The 18,523-nt window shown below is 38.3% G+C and overlaps 1 protein-coding gene across 2 annotated transcripts in view; it reads left to right on the top strand.

Moving 5' to 3' along the window:
* The first annotated feature begins 822 nt into the window (after positions 1–822).
* Positions 823–18,523, top strand: part of NALF1 (NALCN channel auxiliary factor 1) — a 577,967-nt gene continuing 560,266 nt past the window's right edge. Inside the window, exon 1 of one of the 2 annotated variants that reach the window (XM_019731059.3) lies at positions 823–3,643. In XM_019731059.3, the coding sequence (XP_019586618.3) occupies positions 2,750–3,643 (894 nt within the window). In that variant the 5' untranslated portion in view covers positions 823–2,749. The remainder of the gene's footprint in view (positions 3,644–18,523) is intronic. The other variant, XM_019731060.3, reaches the window with a different exon arrangement.

Raw genomic sequence — 18,523 nt, forward strand, 5'->3', positions numbered from 1 at the left:
TGGCAGCATCTTCAAATGAGGAAGAAACAGGGTAAAAAAAAAAAAAAAAGTAGATAAGAGAAAGAAGTATGAAATAAATCCTGTAACACAGGTATTAAATAACTAAATCTAGATAGAGATAAAGATAGATAGAAAAATAGATAATAGAGATAAGAAATAATCCTTTTAAAATTCTTTCACAAAAAAAAATCCCCACTCTGAATTTTTAGTAAGAATGGCTATATTTGATTACAAAGGTCCAACAGTTTCAAAACAAAAGGGAGAAAGAATCATTTCAGGATTGAGAATATTATATGCTCATTTTCATGTTCTGCAAAATCTTTTACCAAGAAACATAAATGCAGACTTCTGCTATCTTTCACATGTATTTATTTATACAACAGAAAATGCCAGACCTTATACTCACTTCCGTCTACAAGCCCACTTTATGTTGTATTTAAAAATACCCACTTTTCTGTTATCCCAACACCCACAGCGCCTCTCCAAAATGAATACAGACGATCCATCCCTTTGGTTTCTCAAGATACTTGTTAGAACGTTGGTACCGAGTACTGACAATGTGACGTGAATGTGCACCCCGCAGAGTATGAGGGTCATTAGAAAGCAGGGAAGGACGATGACACAGTGATTGCCAGGTGGAACAAACCACTTTCCTAGGCGACCGCCAGAGAGAGCTCCGGACAAGGCTTCGCTTGGGTTGCGCGCACAGAGTGGCGCCTGGCACTCGCGCTGTCTCCTGTTCCCGCAGCTTGGGTAGGAGTGAGGGGTGAGTGGGCAGGGTCTTTAGATAAAGCCAGACTGATGTTTGCCCACAGCATCAACCAGCACGAGCAGGGATCGTGGGGACCCCAGGTTTTCCCAGCGCGCCCGTCGCTGTCTCGGAACTCCGAGAATCAACGCTAAGGGGCACCAGAGGCTTGGACTGCAGCGCCTGACACCCGGGCAGCCCGTTGACCTACTGCTGCGGAAGTCTTGGGGAGAGCAAAGCCTCACTCGGTGGGCGCTGGGGCGCAGGCCTTCGGAGCCAGGGTGAAGGGGACTTGGAATGCTCCAGATGCAAGGAGGAATCCTCCTAGGTCAACACGTTGAACTCGGAGCAGAGGCTAGGCTTTGACCGCTGGTATCCGACGTCTTACTGATTTTTTTTCTTGACTATAAGAGGCCACTTGTTTTTACTTCCGAATATGAAATACGTCGCAGTAATATATACAGAGACATATATAGCTATAGACACACCATCCCTTCTATATATGGCACTAAACTCATTTGACAAAATAATGCATTGGTAGTTGTTGATCGCTAGTTTTCTAGCGATCCCAAGGCACATGGAGAGAGGCCAGATGTCACCTCCTCTATCCTCTAGCCAATTCGTGTTTACTCCCCAACCTTTCATTTGAAGTCGATCATTACTTAGTTAAGAGGGCAATATCCGGACCCTCTCCCTATTAGCAACCCTGATCTGCCCGCCTGCACCTCGGGCTTATCCAGAGGCAGAGAGAGAGAGAGAGTGGAAGATGCTGAAGAAACGATTTAGCACCCTCAGTCATGCATTCGCATTCTGACTTTTGTCAGTACTAATAGAATAATACTAAAGGTGGGGATAGGGGACAGAAAGGAAGGAACAAGCGCCGGCGCCCAGAAGCCCAGGCGGGGCCCGCGGGCACAGCCGCACCCCGCCCCCCCTTTCCACGGCCCCGGTGCGTCCTCGCCCTCCTCCTCCGCGCTGGCCGAGCCCGCTGCCAATGCGCCAGGATGGAGAGATCTCGGCGCGGGAGGAGATGACGCAAAAGCCAGCGCTCCCCCCAAAAAAGTGTTTCTCCAGGACGAAGATGGCGGCAACTTAGCCGGGGACTGAAGATGACTGTGGCTCTCGGGAGGCCCAGCTCAGGCGATTCGGCCCCAAGGTCCGGGGGAGGCGGTGTCAGCAGTCAAAGCCCGGCGGCGGCGGCGGTGGCGCCCGCGGGCAGACCTGCGGCAGCGGCGGCGGCGGCAGCAGCAGCAGCGGCAGTTAGAGCGCGGGGTGGGGGGTGGGGGGGAGGGAGAGCCCTGCTGGCGGCGGCCGCCCAGGCTCCGGACTCGGGGAGAGACAGCAAGAAGTAGGAGCAGGAGGAGGAGAGAAAGAAGAAAAGGAAGGAGGAGGACAGGAGCTGGGGAGGCTCTCTGGTCGCTGTCAGTGGGCAGCGGAGACGCGGAATGCCCCTGGCAGGGGGGAGCGGGCTGTCCTCAGCAGGGCCATGGGGACCCGCGCTCTGACAATGCCTGGGTGAGAGGAGCAGCGCCAGCCACCCTGCCACCTCCATCATCACCTCCTGCACTCAGCTCACCGCCGGCCACCAGCCCAGCCTCCTCCGACTCACTCTCTGTCTCTCTCTCTCTGTCTCTCTCTCTCTCTCTCTCTGCATTATTGTTTCCCACTCTACAGAGGATGTGGTCGGCTGATGATTAGGTCGGAAGCAAGTCAGATCTTCCTCCAAAGCCTGGTAATATTTATGTAGGGAGAGAGAGAAAGAGAGAGAGAGAGAGAGAGAGAGAGAGAGAGAGAGAGAGAGAGAGAGAGAGAGAGAGAGAGAGAAAGAGAGAGAGAGAAGACAGAGAAGAGAAGAGAGGGAGAGAGAGGGAAAGAGAGAGAGATAGAAGAAACGGGAGGAGGGGATAAGGAAATTAAACCCTTTAAGTCAATGCATGTTGTGGTGACACCGACACAGGAGCCCTCACGGTGGAGTCGGCCAGGGCTGTGCGTTCCCAAAATATGACCAGGGGTGCTTGGATGTGTCGGCAGTATGACGACGGCTTAAAAATCTGGTTGGCAGCACCCCGGGAGAACGAGAAACCGTTCATCGATTCAGAGAGGGCTCAGAAATGGCGACTGTCTCTGGCATCTCTCTTGTTTTTCACAGTCCTGCTCTCTGATCACTTGTGGTTCTGCGCCGAGGCCAAGCTGGCCCGGGCCCGGGACAAGGAGCAGCAGCAGCAGCAGCAGCGGCAGCAGCGGCAGCGGCAGCAGCAGCGGCAGCGGCAGCAGGAGCCCTCCTGGCCCGCGCTCCTGGCGAGCATGGGGGAGTCCTCGCCCGCCGCCCCGGCACACAGACTCCTCTCCGCCTCCTCGTCCCCCACCCTGCCCCCCTCCCCGGGAGACGGCGGCGGCGGCGGCGGCAAGGGCAACCGAGGCAGAAACAGCCGGAGCAAAGCCCTTTTTCTAGGAAACTCTGCCAAACCCGTGTGGCGCCTGGAGACTTGTTACCCCCAGGGCGCCTCCTCGGGCCAGTGCTTCACCGTGGAGAGCGCCGACGCCGTGTGCGCCAGGAACTGGAGTCGGGGGGTGGGGGCCCGGGGGGAGGAGCAGCAGGTGAGGGGGACGCATCCAACTCCACTCTGGAACTTGTCGGATTTTTACCTTTCGTTTTGTAATTCCTACACACTTTGGGAGTTGTTCTCGGGGTTGTCAAGTCCCAACACTTTGAACTGTAGTCTGGATGTGGTGCTTAAGGAGGGCGGCGAGAGGACCACTTGCAGGCAATGCGTCGAGGCTTACCAAGACTACGATCACCACGCTCAGGAGAAATACGAAGAGTTTGAAAGTGTGCTCCACAAATACTTACAGTCGGAGGAGTACTCGGTGAAGTCCTGTCCTGAGGACTGCAAGGTAGGAACGGTGGTTTCTGTGCTTCGTTGTGTGTTTTTTCTCCCTCTGCCCGTCATGTGCTTTTCTATCTGTTTTTGCTTGGTTGGAGTGTCTTCTAGAGTTTTAAGTTTTTGGGGTTTTTTTGGCTCTGGTTTTCTTCAGTCGTCGTTTTTGGGGTTATAAGAGCTTGCCTTGCTGCTTGAGTTGGAAATACCTCGTGGATCACTGGTGGTACCTCCTTCTGGGAATCCTTAGACGATCAGGGAAGACCCTGGTCTTCTGAGATAATCAAGCTAGTGCGTTAACTATCTCTTACAGCTATGTAATTGGTTTAAACTCTGTTACCTTTTATTAAAAAGTGGAATTTAAATGTGGTTTGTTAGGAAGACAGTGACGGGACTGCATATTGATGACTCCATCTAAAATCAGAAGTCAGAGACAGGCATGTATGGTTTGGCTGATGGACCTGCACTCATGAATTCTCGGATAGTGAATCAGTAAGTTGGTTGGCAAGGAGGGACAAGAGAAAGTATTTGTAGTTGCTTATGTAGGAAGCACAATAAAACAACAACATTTTACTTGTTTTGTAGGGGTATTTCTGGTTATTTGGAAAACTGGAGGCCTACCTAAGGATAATTTATTCACTATAAGTTTTTTGTGTGTGTGTTTTCACTTAGACATTGATTTAATTATTGAGCTGAGACTCAATATGAGTAGCAGGGTTTAATTAAGTACCTGGTGATCGATGATCACTGTTAGGTTTTATCAGAAATCTTACGTAATTAGTTTGAATCTTCAGAATGCTTCCCAGAGTACTAAATGGCAAATGCTTTATGCTATGAATGAAAAATACTGAACTCTTTCAAAATATGTATCATATTCAATCTCTTCGTGTTTAACATAATAATGGATGTAACCCTTGCTGACTGACAAAGGAGAAGTGTATGCAAATTTCTTAAAAAATGACCAATGCAACCAACCATGGGCGAATGTCCTAGTAGACGCGTTACTGTCCGTGGTGCTGAAATAAGATTTGCCCGAGAGCTCTATTGAAGATGAAGACACTGCAGTGTCCTTTCAGTAGGGAGGAAATGATGGCAGAATCTCAGTAAGCCTTAATGTTTTGTTCCAAGGGTAATTTCTTAAAAACCACAATAAAATAGTATTGCTTTTAAAAATAAATAATGCACCACATTCCCTCTTTTTCTTTCACTTCACTACTTCCCCAATACCACGCAGGAGCAAAACAACTGTCCCCATTTTGCTTCACTTGCTTTGTACTGGGGAAATATGGGCGGTGTGGACCAAAGGACTTTGTGATGCTTGACAAAGTAACTGGGCTGAGGGATACCTATTTATAATAAACGTGGTTCAAGAGCTGTTTTTACTTTGGATTAATTAGTTGTGCTTTTGACAATTAAGCTAAACTCAAACTAAACTTGCTTTGTCAACATACTTTAAAACCAGAAACAGATCTTCTTTGAAAACAGTAATATTGAGGTTACAACATTAATTTAGAATGCTACTTCACTGGATGAATGGATCTGAAACTTTCCTATGTATTTTTCTTAGCTGTACCACTATACCTCATGCATGGGGATTAAACTTATTCTTAGTGGTAGACTAGTGTGATTTTTACATATTTATTTTGACAAGTTATGTTGCATTGGAAAAATGAGGACAAATAAGGAAACTTATGTACCTGCTAATTTTACTACTTATAAAAAGGTTGCAAGGGTTTCAGTATACTATTTATGTTTAAAAGTGTACGTTGTGATAATTTGAATCTGCCTGCTTTTCTGAATGTAATTCTCATAGAAATATCTAGAAATGGCAATTTGCATAGGTTCAGGGTTTAAGAGATAGTCTGTGTGGTCAGTAGACTGTGGACTGATAGTAGACTACCTTTAAAATAAGCATGTCAAATATATCTTTGTTCAAATATCCAAATTTTAAATATAAGTAGATGTTTATTTTCTTCTTGACCCGAAGTAGTTCTTAACTTTATGTTTATGTCATCATAGCTGTAAGGTATAGTGTAGGTTAAACTAATTTGTACTGTTATGAAATACTTCTGGATTGTGTTTTTGCATAAAGCTGCAGTTGTTGACTGTATACACAAAAGCACATTATAAAAATCTTAACTCCTTTTAGAAACATTTTTTCTTCACGTTGCAAAGTAAGTACAGTCATTTGAGTTTCTCAACCCACACACAGAATTTGTGACCTGTGATATCTTGTAGCTATTTCTTCCTTGTGTTGTGATTTTTATTTGTTTGTAAATTTGAAACATTTATTCCACAGTAACTGATTTCAAAAATTACATTTTCAAATTTAAGATGCAGGTGTTCCTGGTTGATAACTTACAAATTGATCAGGTTAGTTCCTTAGTTTAATACATATTTTATAATTTTGCAAAAGTCACAAAAATATCCGCTACAAATTATGTTACATGGCTTGAAATGCTACTTGGAGTCTGAAGAATGTGTCTGAGTTTCTTTCTGAACACTTTTACTTATTTCAAACATATAATTATGAAATTATGATTATCATCAGGGACTTTGTTCAAGGTATACATTTTATGCAAAATTTTCCATGTTTTAAGGTAGTCACAAAGGCCTAGGCTATTTTAAAATTAAATGCATTATATTTCCGGACTTGGTAATATAGTCATGAAAAAATACAATTTAATAGTTTATAAATGTATTTATAAAATATAGATATAATACATATCATATTAGTTATACAAATTATTGGAATTTATATTTTAGGAGAACTATATTAACTTTATCATACTCATATATAATTAAAAAATTAATGCAGTGATTTATAACTTTTAAAAGTGAGGACATATTATTACCTTTTAGTTTTATACCCTCTCCCATTAAAAAAAGCACATTCCATATATGTGTAAAATAAAATAGATTTAACTTTTATTTAACTTGTTTTAAAGGGCTTTTTGACCTCTTATGCAAAAACAAACGAACGAACAAAAACAATCTGATACAATCATAATGCCTGGAGTCCATAGTCACTGGAGATCAAATACACCTTGGATTTACTTTAGTAAATTTTGTATTACAGCACATAAAAGAAATCATTTGCACTCAAAAATATTTTTTAATTTTCTGAGAAATAGCTGGCTTGATTTTTTAAAAATATAAACATTTATCTGGGAAGTAATTTATGGAAAAATAAAGAAGATCTGTTGGACATACCTATGCTCATACGTAGTCAAGCTACTATATTACATAAATCAAATAGCAAAAGTTATGACAGTAATTCTATGTAGGTTGCAGTGTTCTTCAAAATAATATTTTTGATATATGATACGAATCTGACTAATCTGTAATAATCTTCAAGTTGGCTGGTAATATTTAAATATGCAATATTCTTAGCTACAAAATTACATACACATATTATTAACACATTTGATTTTTTAAATTAAATATTTTCTTTTAAATGTGTCTTTAGCTCCTTAGCATACTTGAAAATATATATTATAAAATTGGGATATTTAGGGAATATAAATTTCTATGTTACAGGTAAACTTTTGTTACTGATAGCTTTACTTACTTACTATACCTTAAGCCAGATGATTAGTTAAGGAAGATTTGAGATTAGATTCCAAGATAAATATCACATCATCTGTATCTTAATTCTCCCAGGATAAATTCTAATCTTTATACTCTCAAGAATATATGCATTCTCATATTTTTATTTTTGTAATCTCTATGAAAGCACATTCTTTTTATGATTTTTATTTAACAGACACTGACCAAAAAGATACTCTGCTAATGTTAGGCATATATAACAATCATGATACTTGAGGCTTTCTGTATTGTTTGCAGGAATCATTCACAAACGTTAACCAGTTTGAGAACATGGAATGTGGGTTACATGATGTGCAATTTGAGCATTTCTTATGTTCTCAATTCATTTTGTTATCATGCACTCTAGATTCTTGAAAAATATTTTAAAAATAAAATCAAATATCTAACAATTATTTCCACTTAAATATTGAGTGTACAATATTATTCTGCTGTTGATTAAATGCTATTGTACATATTATGACACAGTGTAGAATACCAGAAGTGTAGAATACATATGCAAACAGACTTGTTTTATAGTCTACCATTTATTATTTTCAATCATGTTTTTATAGTTGAGTTGCTTCTCTGCAAAATCAGTCTCACCATTCTGATGATCACTTTAGCCATTAATAAGGCCATTTATAAGGTTAAAACCACTATCATAATAATTTTTATGACCTAGATTTTTGTTTTTCATAGTTTTGTTCCATATACAACCACTCATTTTATGATCTGTATTTTATTTTTATAGGGAAACACTCAAAATTTTACCTTAATATTAGGTGCCTGTTGTTTTGTAGACTAAAGAATTAGTATTTTTACTTTGGGTTCATAACTGGGTCAGATTAGTAGCTATATAGGGCATAACCACAAAGCTTTAATAATTGTTGTTATACATTGGTTTTATTCACTTTAATTAGATGAGGTTGGCATCTGCATGTGCAAGAATTAAAATATGAAGGAAAAGAAATCAATAATGCTCTCAATCTCATGCTCTCCCACATATAAATCATAATCCATTAAGATAATTTTTTCATGCTAGATTGAATATATAAGAACAAGTATCCAGATAACTACTTCAAACAAAATACTATTTTGGTTTGAGTTATCTGACCAATTGTTTTCATTTCAATTCCCAATTTCCTTTTTAATCTTCATCTACTACATCGACCTGACATTGAGGTCGACCAAACATTTTGTTGTTTATACTGATTTGCACTGCAAAGATGTTTCTTCGCTCTCAGGAAATATTTACTCTAGGTCAGTGATGCTTGGGATCACATTGAAATATCCTGGGCACCTTTGAATAGGCTTCCAGCCCCAAGAGTTTCTGATTTCATTGGTCTGGCTTGTGTCCTGAGCGTCGGGTCTTCCACTTTCCCTCATGATGTGTGCCCAAGGTTGAGAACCACTGTTCTAGTGGACAGTGACAACCAATGAGGAAAGACGTTCAGCTCCTGTGTATGCCTCAGTAATACATAGTAATTTCATTTGTTTAACTGATTAGAATGGAACTCAGACACATATTTTTAAAACATAAAGGCAATAAGACATAGCAAGAAGTCAGGGGAACAAATATGTAGTAACTGGGCGGAAGAAATAGATGAGAAGTAAACCAGCTGGGTGAAAGGGTTAGGGGATATTCCTGAAGAGAACGGGGAAAGAAGAAGGTAGATGCATAGAGGATCAAAATTTTAAATGTTTGTGGATGGGCCTATTGGCTATTGATACTAGCTTTTAGCCAGAACTGTGTCATTATACTGGGGTTCAGTAATGGGCTGAGCACGAGGACAGAAATTGAATGATTGTCTGTAAACTGATGAACTATTTTGATTAGAGGAACCCCAGACTCAGTATTTTTGTCTCATATTTTAGCCTATCTAAATGGATTAAACTTTTTCAAAGGAACATGGTTGGTTTTAAGAGAAAACCTTACAGTTGAATTGTTTTTATAGTTGGCTTTTCACAGTATTTTGCACGAACTGGGTTTATTCTTTCTTCATCAATTCACTTTAGTAAGCCTAGCAAATTACTAATGCTTTTTCACTATTTTTTCTTTGTATTGATAAGCCATGTTTTTTCAACTTATTTCTGTAATACTGGAATAACTAGTATAACATTCATATAGTTTTATGAAGGTGCAACCTGCTAAGTAGTCACAGATTGCTACCAAGCTTAAGAATTAGTTTCAGAAGTATCTTATCATTGTTCAGTTTTGAAATGATTGTAATAGCATTCATATTTTATTTTTCCACATTTTAGATTATAAGATGCTGTGAGACACTAAAACTAAGTTTTACCTAGTAATAAATTAAATATTATTACAAAACAAATAATGGAATTCTCTAATGAAATGTTCTAATTTACTCTGATTCTGTAAAACTAAAAACAAAAATGATTAACATTTGCCTTTCTTTGCTAATAAACAGTTAATGATTTATACTATCTATTGTGCAGAATGCATGAAAGTGTTTAATTCTTGCATGTTTAAAGTGTTAAAAGGTAATAGTTGATTCCTTCCTCTCCTCTCCGCCGTAGTCTGTTTCTACATTCAGTCATTTATAAACAAAATCTTGTAGAAGATACCACAGATAGCAAGAAGAATCCTGCAAAAAATAGAAGTTTGCTATCTGTGTAAATACTGTTGTTCATTTTAGCAGTACAGTAGCAGTTTATAGCCACACATATGTGTGATGGGTGAATATAATAATCATTTCTATGGAACTGCATGGGGATTTTGTTTGTTAGCTGACCCCCACTGCAACAGAGGGAAAATGGGCTCTAGTCAAAACTGTGACACTGACTCTTCACCCTTCTGTTCCCTCTCTTTTTTTCTCAGTGTGCCTTCTTGCTATCATTTGGCTGAGTTATTTCCTGGCAATTGGAAGCTGCATTTTCAGGGCATGTATCCCATGAGAAATCCAAAGTTCAGGAGTGTTTCATCTCTGTATCTTCACTCGCATCAAAAATGCTCAATCTCTTTCTTACTGAACTATCACTGACTTCGTTCATTTGCAAAAAATATTGAACTAAGATGTCAATGGATGATCATGACAATGTATTAGCTATCGCAGAAAATGATTTGAACCACTCAGAAATTTAAGTGTTGGAATAGCTTCAATGGTAGCTAACAAGCTTTAGAGATTATTAGAAGTCAGAAAATAGTCTATTCACTTAATTTTCACATCATCTCTATGAGATATTACCACATATTTTATAGATGAGTAAAGTGAGGACATAAAGTTAACTATTCTAAGGTCAAACAGCTGGGTAGTATTAGAGATCAAGTTCACTTATTTTCTTTAATGTATTTCCTTTTTCTCTTTCATTATGAGTATTGCAAACATACCAAAGAAGGAAGAGATTAGTATAATAAACCCAGATATACCCATCACATAGATTTAACAACGGTTACAATTCTTACCATATTTAATTATTTTTATTTTGAATTATCATTAATACCATTTTACAGATAATATAGCAAGCTAACATGACAGAAATTTGGGAATCCCTGTGGAGGTGGGCCAGAAATTCCAGGATCATCATTTCCAAGGCTGAGGAAGAGATATGAACATGAATAGATCAGCAGAACACTTAGGTTTCTGATTTCAGTTTAGAGTCGAGCAGATAAAGGTTGTGTGTAAGATTTTAGTGCAGGGACGTAAACTTAGAATATCTATGATAGTTCTTATTCTGAATTCATAAGTTAAATAACATACAGTCACACTGGAGGTCAGGGATTCAACATATGTATGTTGGGGGATACATTCCGTCCACAACACTGAGTAAGGTGTCGAGAGCTGTAGGAAATACCTTTGGGAAGATGTTAGTGCTTAGTTGTGAAGGATTGTGTATTCCGTGCTAAGGTCTTTGAATTTCATTCTCTGTATAAAATATTAGAGAGGAATTTTAATCAAGGAATTCATTGGGATGATTTATTTTTCTCAAAAATTAGCTCTGGCAGCAGTGTGACAATAGGTTGGAACAGGGTGAACTTACGCCAGAGAGACCAATTCAGAATCTGCTGTCTTCCTTAGGAGTAATATGACTCAATTAGCACTCTCCAGCAGAACTATGTGTGGTGACGGAAATATTTTATACTTTACCCTATGCTGCTAGCCATGTGTGGCTACTGAGCACCTGAAAAGTGGCTAGGGTGAACTAGGGTGAATTAACAACTGAATTTTAAATTTTATTTAATTTTAGTTTATCTAAATTGAAATAGTCCCAAGTGGCTAGTGGCTACTATGTTGGATAGAAAATTCTAAATGACTGCAGAAGCTGTGGAAAGGGAGAAGAAAGATAAGGTTCAGGAGACATTTCTGAGCTCAAATTTACCAGTTGCTATGTAGAGGAAGGGTGTGATTCAACCTTTATAAAATGTGAGACTGTGAATGTTGATACCATTTAATGAGATAGGAAATACAGGGGGAAGAACAAGTTGGAATTGAGATTGGTAAAAGAAACAAGGAGTTCATTTTTTGGAGATAATAATATCAGGAGATGCCCAGTATATACTATGCCACATAAGTAGGGAGTTTGGGTGTGAAGTTCACTTTCTACATGTCGGTTTGATTCAGGAAGCTTTGGGCAGAGATTAGATGACTTAACCAAAAAAGAGATTGTATGGAAAGAATGCCAAAGATGAACCCTAAGGAAGAACAACACTTAAGGGATTTCATAGAAAAAGGACCAGGAAAAGATATGGAGAAGAAAGAAGGAATGAGAGTGAAAGTAAAAGAGGGAGGGAAGAAGGGAGGGAGGGAGGGAGAGAGGGAGAGAAGAAAGGACAGGAGAAAGGAGGGAGAGGGAGGTCAGAGACAGAGGCAAAGGCAAAGGAAAGAAAATCATGAGAATGTGATGATGTGAAAGGCAGAGGGAAGGATTGTAAGAGACTCAGAATCAGTCAGGAGTGTCTTATCTTGAAGAAAGGATTTGGAGGATGAAGCCTAGAAGTAGGTCACTGAATTTGGCAATTACATTTGTTGACCTTACAAGAGTAGTTTCAATAGAAGGGTAGGGAGAAATGTCAAATTGTGAGGATTAAGGAATGAGTAGGAGTTGAGGAAATAAAGACTAGTTCAAACTACTCTTCATTAAGTTAGCAGTGAAAATAAAGAAAGAAAGGAATAGATGGGAAGATGTGAGTTTAAAGAAATAAATATTTCATGATGACATAAGCTTTTGAATGTTTGTAACTTTTGATCTAGGACCCACATGAGAGTATGAGATTGAAAATATCAGATTCAGAAAAAATTACTGATGGCACCAGACCCCAAAGGAGAGGTGATGGGCTCCCATCTATTGCTCGCCCTGGGGAGGAGGAGAGGTTGTATCTATACATTCTGCTATAGATTTAACAGCCTTTGGTTGTTTATATTTTAAACAGGAGCAATGCTTTAATTTCAATATTTCAGAAAATAAAAACAATGATCAATTTGAATATGCTTAGATGAAGTAGAAAACTCATTTTCAAGTAATATAAAATAATTACTGGTTTTATATATGAAATCATCAACAATTACAAGTACTTGTTACTATAAATTATTTTCTTTAGGAATGTGTTTCCCTGGGATTCAATGGCATATTTAGAGAACCAACTGAATTAAATATGGCTATTTCTTTATAGGTTTTCTTTATAAAGTCTATGTGTTTGATAGAAAGGTTTAAAATAGAAATTCATTATCTATTACCATAATTGTACACTTGAAACCTATGTAACTTTACTAACAACTGTCACCGCAATAAACTTTAATTGAAAAACGTAGAAATTAATTTTAAACCTAATAAAGAAGTATAGTTAAAAGAATAGTTGAGGATAGACTGGGTTCAACTCCCAGCCATTTATTAGCCATATGACGTAGTCCAAGTTACTTAAAATAGGGATTCTAGTATCCATTTCATAGGATGGTTACGGGGGAGAAATTAAGAGACTCCCATGCATATAAAAAGTACCTAAGGTAGGGCTTGATCATGCCCACTAAGTGGTAGCAGCTCATTAAAACCTACCGGGGGGAAAGCTGTGGGAAGCATCCGTAAAGTTAATATAGTCTCCACTTGAGATGTCATAAATTTTCTGGTATACAATGCCCATTTACAAGAAGTTTGTAAGCAGACTTTGCATTTTAAATGGTAAATTGCTCTGCTTTATTGCCTCTACATTCATCTACTTCTCTATATTACTGAACAATGCTAGAATAAAATGGAAAACAAAATTCAACTGGAGCAAAAATGTTATGTTCCTAAAGCTTGAATTTTTTTCCTGTTATTTCAGATTAAGATTAACATGTGCTGGGTTTTAAACTGACTGTATTATTTTAGATTACTCTAAAGGGGCTTGTGCACTTTTGTTCACAAACCTCTCTGGGAGAACAAATGGAAAGATCGTTGTAAGGAAACTGATGGGTAAAACTAATCTTGGGGAAAGTTGTCTGTTACACAGTTTGTTTGGCATTGCGAAGTCACGTGTCCTACATTCCATATTAAAAGGTGGAACTCTCTGACCTGCATTCTTGCTATTTGGCTTTGTATTTGTTTTGACGTCCCAATTATTTTCTGCACCACCCCACATTTACTCACTATGCCATGCTTAGTATTTTTATTGATTGGGGTGGGAGAGGAAGTAGGGTCAAAGGTTGCCTTGGCATTGAACTAGAGCTAGCAGACAAGGCCAATATGGCAAGTGCCAAGATACAGAAGAACAAGTGGGGTAAAATAAAAGGCTATAAGCTGTGCTCCGTGCATGGGAACATGATTCCCCTGAGAAAGAGAAGACACAGGGAAACGCAGTAAGGTTCTTCAATTTGTTAAAAATTGTGATGTGTGATTGGAGTCCTACTGTTCAGTACTTCCAATGGCTCTCGGTTGAGAATGGGGCCTCGAATGTAGGTGTTTTAGGAATATCTCTTATCTACTAAGAGAAGAGTGTTCTATTAAAGGTTACAATGGAAAAGGTTGCCTGAGAAAATCGGACTGCATTGCTACAGAAGATGTACAAGTGGGTTGGGAGCTATCTGCCATAACCCTAGAGGGCATCTATATGCTGCAAGTTGACTAGATGGTTTTAAATATTGCATCCAACATCCTTTAGCATAAAATGAAGTACCCAGAAGTGATAACTTTGCATTGTGAAACTGTACTTATTCTAATTTCAGCAAGGAAAAAAATTCCATTACAGAGAAACATAAGTATTTTCTTAGCCTACCACCTTGCTCTTAGTAATAGTACTTTGGTTTCAAAATGGAAAAGCTTCACAACTTTAAATTATTTCTCTGCTTCCTGTCCATATTGTTATCAGTCTAAATAGTTTTGAAAAAGAATGAATCAACTGCATGTGCTTATCCTGAAGATAGACAGGAACTGAGTTAGACAGATTTATGAGTAAATTTCTTTGTTATTGTTGATGTCAAGAAATAGACATTATTTTCTTGTGTTCACAAACACATCAATCACTATTATAAACTCTCAAATAATCCTCTTGAGCAAAGCAGGGCTCAACAACATGGTCAGACTGGGAGATAAAAGGTGGATGTGACCTTTTTCCATTGGTTCCCTAGCACTTCTTTTCACATGTTAATTCATCCCCCCATCCAGTTCTTTGCGGATATTATCACTGTATAAAATTCCCCATTCTCATGGAATTACATCCATTTATTAAGTTTTTACAATAAACAAGTCCTATACCGGTAACTTTAGCATCCGTATCTTATTTATTCCCCACAATAGTCCAATATTATGGGCAAAATTAGCTTTCTTCAACTAATGGGGTGACTAAGGCTTAGAGAAGGTAAGAAGTGTGCCAGCGTTCTCCCACGTAAGTGTGGCAGAGCCACAATCCAAACCCAGTAATATCTGGCTCTGAATCTCATGGGCTTGACTTTATTATACTGTCCACTCTGTCACAAATCATGGTTCATGTCTAGTGTTTTTGTTCTGTTTTGTTTTGTGTTTTTAGGGGGGAGAATGTGGGTAGATGACAGCAGAAGTGGATAGATTATAAAGTTCTTTGGCACTTGAAATAAAATATAACTTACTTCTTTCAAACTTGTTGCAGCATTTTGGTGTAGGAAATGAGCATGGGTCTGAAAATCAGAAAGGCCTAGATTCCACTGTTTTTTTCCTACCAAATCCTGTAAAATGGGGATACATATGTACAGTTTAAGGAGTCCCTGAGAAAAGGAACACAGCAGGTGTGTAACAAAATGTAGCTGGCAAGTAGTGACCCTCTCAGTTGAAGCTCCTCTGAGAAGAGAGAGTCACCTCACTACGTGGCAGGAACACTCTACTCTCCCTAATGTTTAGACACCGAGCTGGTAGAAAACATTGACAAGTTTGTCCTTCTGATCCAATAATTGCTTTCTAATCAAAGCTGTCCTTCTAGTCTAGGTCACTTGCTGACAAAGATTTTGAACTCTTTTCATAGAGGCATTTCAAAACGAAATGTGCTGGTGGTGATAATATATTTAACCTTAGGAATCGGAATGATCCTAGATAAGTTGTGAAAATCTGTCTAAAGAGAAACAAATGTTTTTCAAAGGTCAATCTGATTCGTAACCATTTCAAAACAGGATTTCTCCTTCCCCACAGTAAAAACTGGACTGATTGTTATGGGCCATTAGGCCAGAAGTGGCAGGGCACCTGTGCTCTCTGAGGCAATGGCTTCCGGTCACAGTCCAAGTAAAGTTGTGGGGGAAAAAAGACCATATGGAGATGCAAATGATCTTGCTATTGGTGGAGTCCTTACATCTGATTGGTTTTGTGGAGGGTTGGTGAATTATGACAAGTTTCATGTTTGTCCCATTAGTTTCTAAATATATATTGAAATTTCAGAAATCATTTATGAAAAGAAATGAATCCTTTTGTATCATTCAGTTTAGACTTTTTAAACTCCATTTTTATTCAGTGTATCTGAAAATTCCAGTGACGAGAAGGGGATTCAAGTCTGAGTGAACAAAGTTCTTGTCAGCATAGTATGGCTTCAGTGATGAATACAGATTATTTGGTTTTTCAACTGTCACCGTTGTCAACTTCTCAGCCATGGACTTGATTTATCCATTCAACTAATTGGCTTTTCAAGATTATTAAAATAATTGATCCAATCTTTAGGTATTTTTGTATTTTTTGTTCTTACGACTTACTGGATGAAACAGGTCAATTGTACATATGCATTTTACCTATAAGGAGTCAAAGAGGCTTTTCATCTATATTTTGCAAAAGTAAGCATATTAAAAGAGAACCTAAACTCTTTTTTAAAAATCTGTTTATTTAATCTTTGGCAAATAAATTTATCATTTCCAAATAACTTCAAAATCTGGGGGAAATTAGCAAAATCCATTGATGTTTATAAGCCTCAAATTTTTAGTTTTTATTTCATATGAGTAGGTGACATTAAGAAATTAAACTTTTTCATAATAATCATCTGAAATGTTTCCTTAAAGCTATGGGCATTAATTTTTTTATGTTCCTCAATTATTTCTTAAAGGTAGAGACGTTTAAAAAGGCCTTCTTTGCAGGAGTAATTATTAACACTGACAAAAGGTCAGGCTTTGCTGCAGCCACACTGTGCAGAGGGCAGCGCCACACACGTGGTGGTCGGAGGGCGCACTGTCATTAGGTCCCACTGCTCTTGAGTGTTGGTGCTGTTTGTCAGCTATTCCTATTTCCTGTTTTGGCTGTGTCTACACAGGAACACAAAAGGAAGACTAATAAATAACAACAATTGAAACAAATGTAAATTTACAAAGAATTAAAACACTGTTTTGCTAATTAACTATTTTTTTTTACTTGAAGTTTATTGGGATGACAATGGTTAGTAGTTACATAGGTTTCAGGTGTACAATTCTGTAATACATCATCTATATCTCACATTGTGTGTTCACCTCCCAGAGTCAGTTCTCCTTCCATCGCCATATATTTGACTTCGTTTACCCTCATCTCCCACCCTCCTTGCCCCCTTACCCTCTAGTAAGTTAATTAACTTTTTCAGCTAATAGCCTTTGTCAGAAACATGGTGCATGTCTGTTAAGGAAGTGATGCTCACTTCTCCAATTTCACACTTTACGTGGATGGATATTTAATATTCTCACAGTATTCACTTTAAACAGATAAATGCAAAATTGAAGCAGTGCAAATTTGCATTTCTTTAACAACTTGATTATATAATAATAGTAAAGCTACATAGTGAAAGGCACTATGCGGCACTCAACAATTGCCTTTTTTTCCAAGTCAAGACTAGAGTTGATGAATTTTAGAAAAGTTAACTCATGATGGATATGGTGTAGGCAAAAAATCATATTTTCATCTAAATATATCAATTTATCTTACTGGCCTGATATTTGAAATACATGGGAAAAGATGAAGTAGCTGAATTGATGCTGCAAATAGAGCAAGGAAAACACACAATGATATATATCTGAGTTCCCATTTCCTACCTTTGACTGATTATAACAATTTACTCTTGTCCATGAAATGCTGTCTCCATTCTGAGCTATTTTGTATGGCCATGATCCTATTCTGTGTTTTTTTTAAATACCATGATAATACACATATGATGCATTTAATATGGTAAATTATTATAGAGAATTTCCCAAGGGGCTGTTCAACCAAGTTCCTCTGACTTCTCCAAGTAACGGTGAAGAGCCATCTTCCAGAGCTGCCACTGCTTGTTGTGGAATGAACAGGTGAAGGACCAAAGAAGTGTCAGCACTGAACAGAATGGTCACAGTGATTATTTGCAAAGGATATGATCATTGTAGTCTAGATGTATTAAAGGATGCTGCATAAAGAACATTTGAATAACTTAATTTGTAATTAATTTCCTCTGGCAATGCATTTTGCCATACATTTGTGTGTGTGTGTGTGTGTGTGTGTGTGTGTGTGTGTGTGTGTGTGTGTACTATATAGGATAAAAACATACTATAGGGACAAATGAATGTTACTTTTTAAAAATAGATCTTTAGTGGAAACTGTTCTTGGATAATTTGAGCACGGTTATTATATGGCAATAGTAATTTAGGCACGTTAGGTATAAGATATCCCACAGTGCACCTAGCTAAAAAAAGAATAAATAATTACACATTTCATCATGTGGGACATATGGACATGAAAAATATGTAAGAAGTTAATATATAAACAGGGTGATTACTAAAGTAAGGGAAGAAAGCAATATGAGGGAAAGCCCTGGAGAATATTGGCTTTTCCTTTTCAAGATGTTAATGAGAACAAGATTAGGAGACATGTAAATCTCTTAGTCGAAAGGCTGCTGTGCTCATAATCTGTTACTGAAAAAAAAATCTCAATAACAGATTTT

The sequence above is a fragment of the Rhinolophus sinicus genome, chromosome 16 (genome assembly GCF_057876585.1).
Source record: "Rhinolophus sinicus isolate RSI-liver-muscle chromosome 16, RSI-T2T, whole genome shotgun sequence".
Lineage (NCBI taxonomy): Eukaryota > Metazoa > Chordata > Mammalia > Chiroptera > Rhinolophidae > Rhinolophus > Rhinolophus sinicus.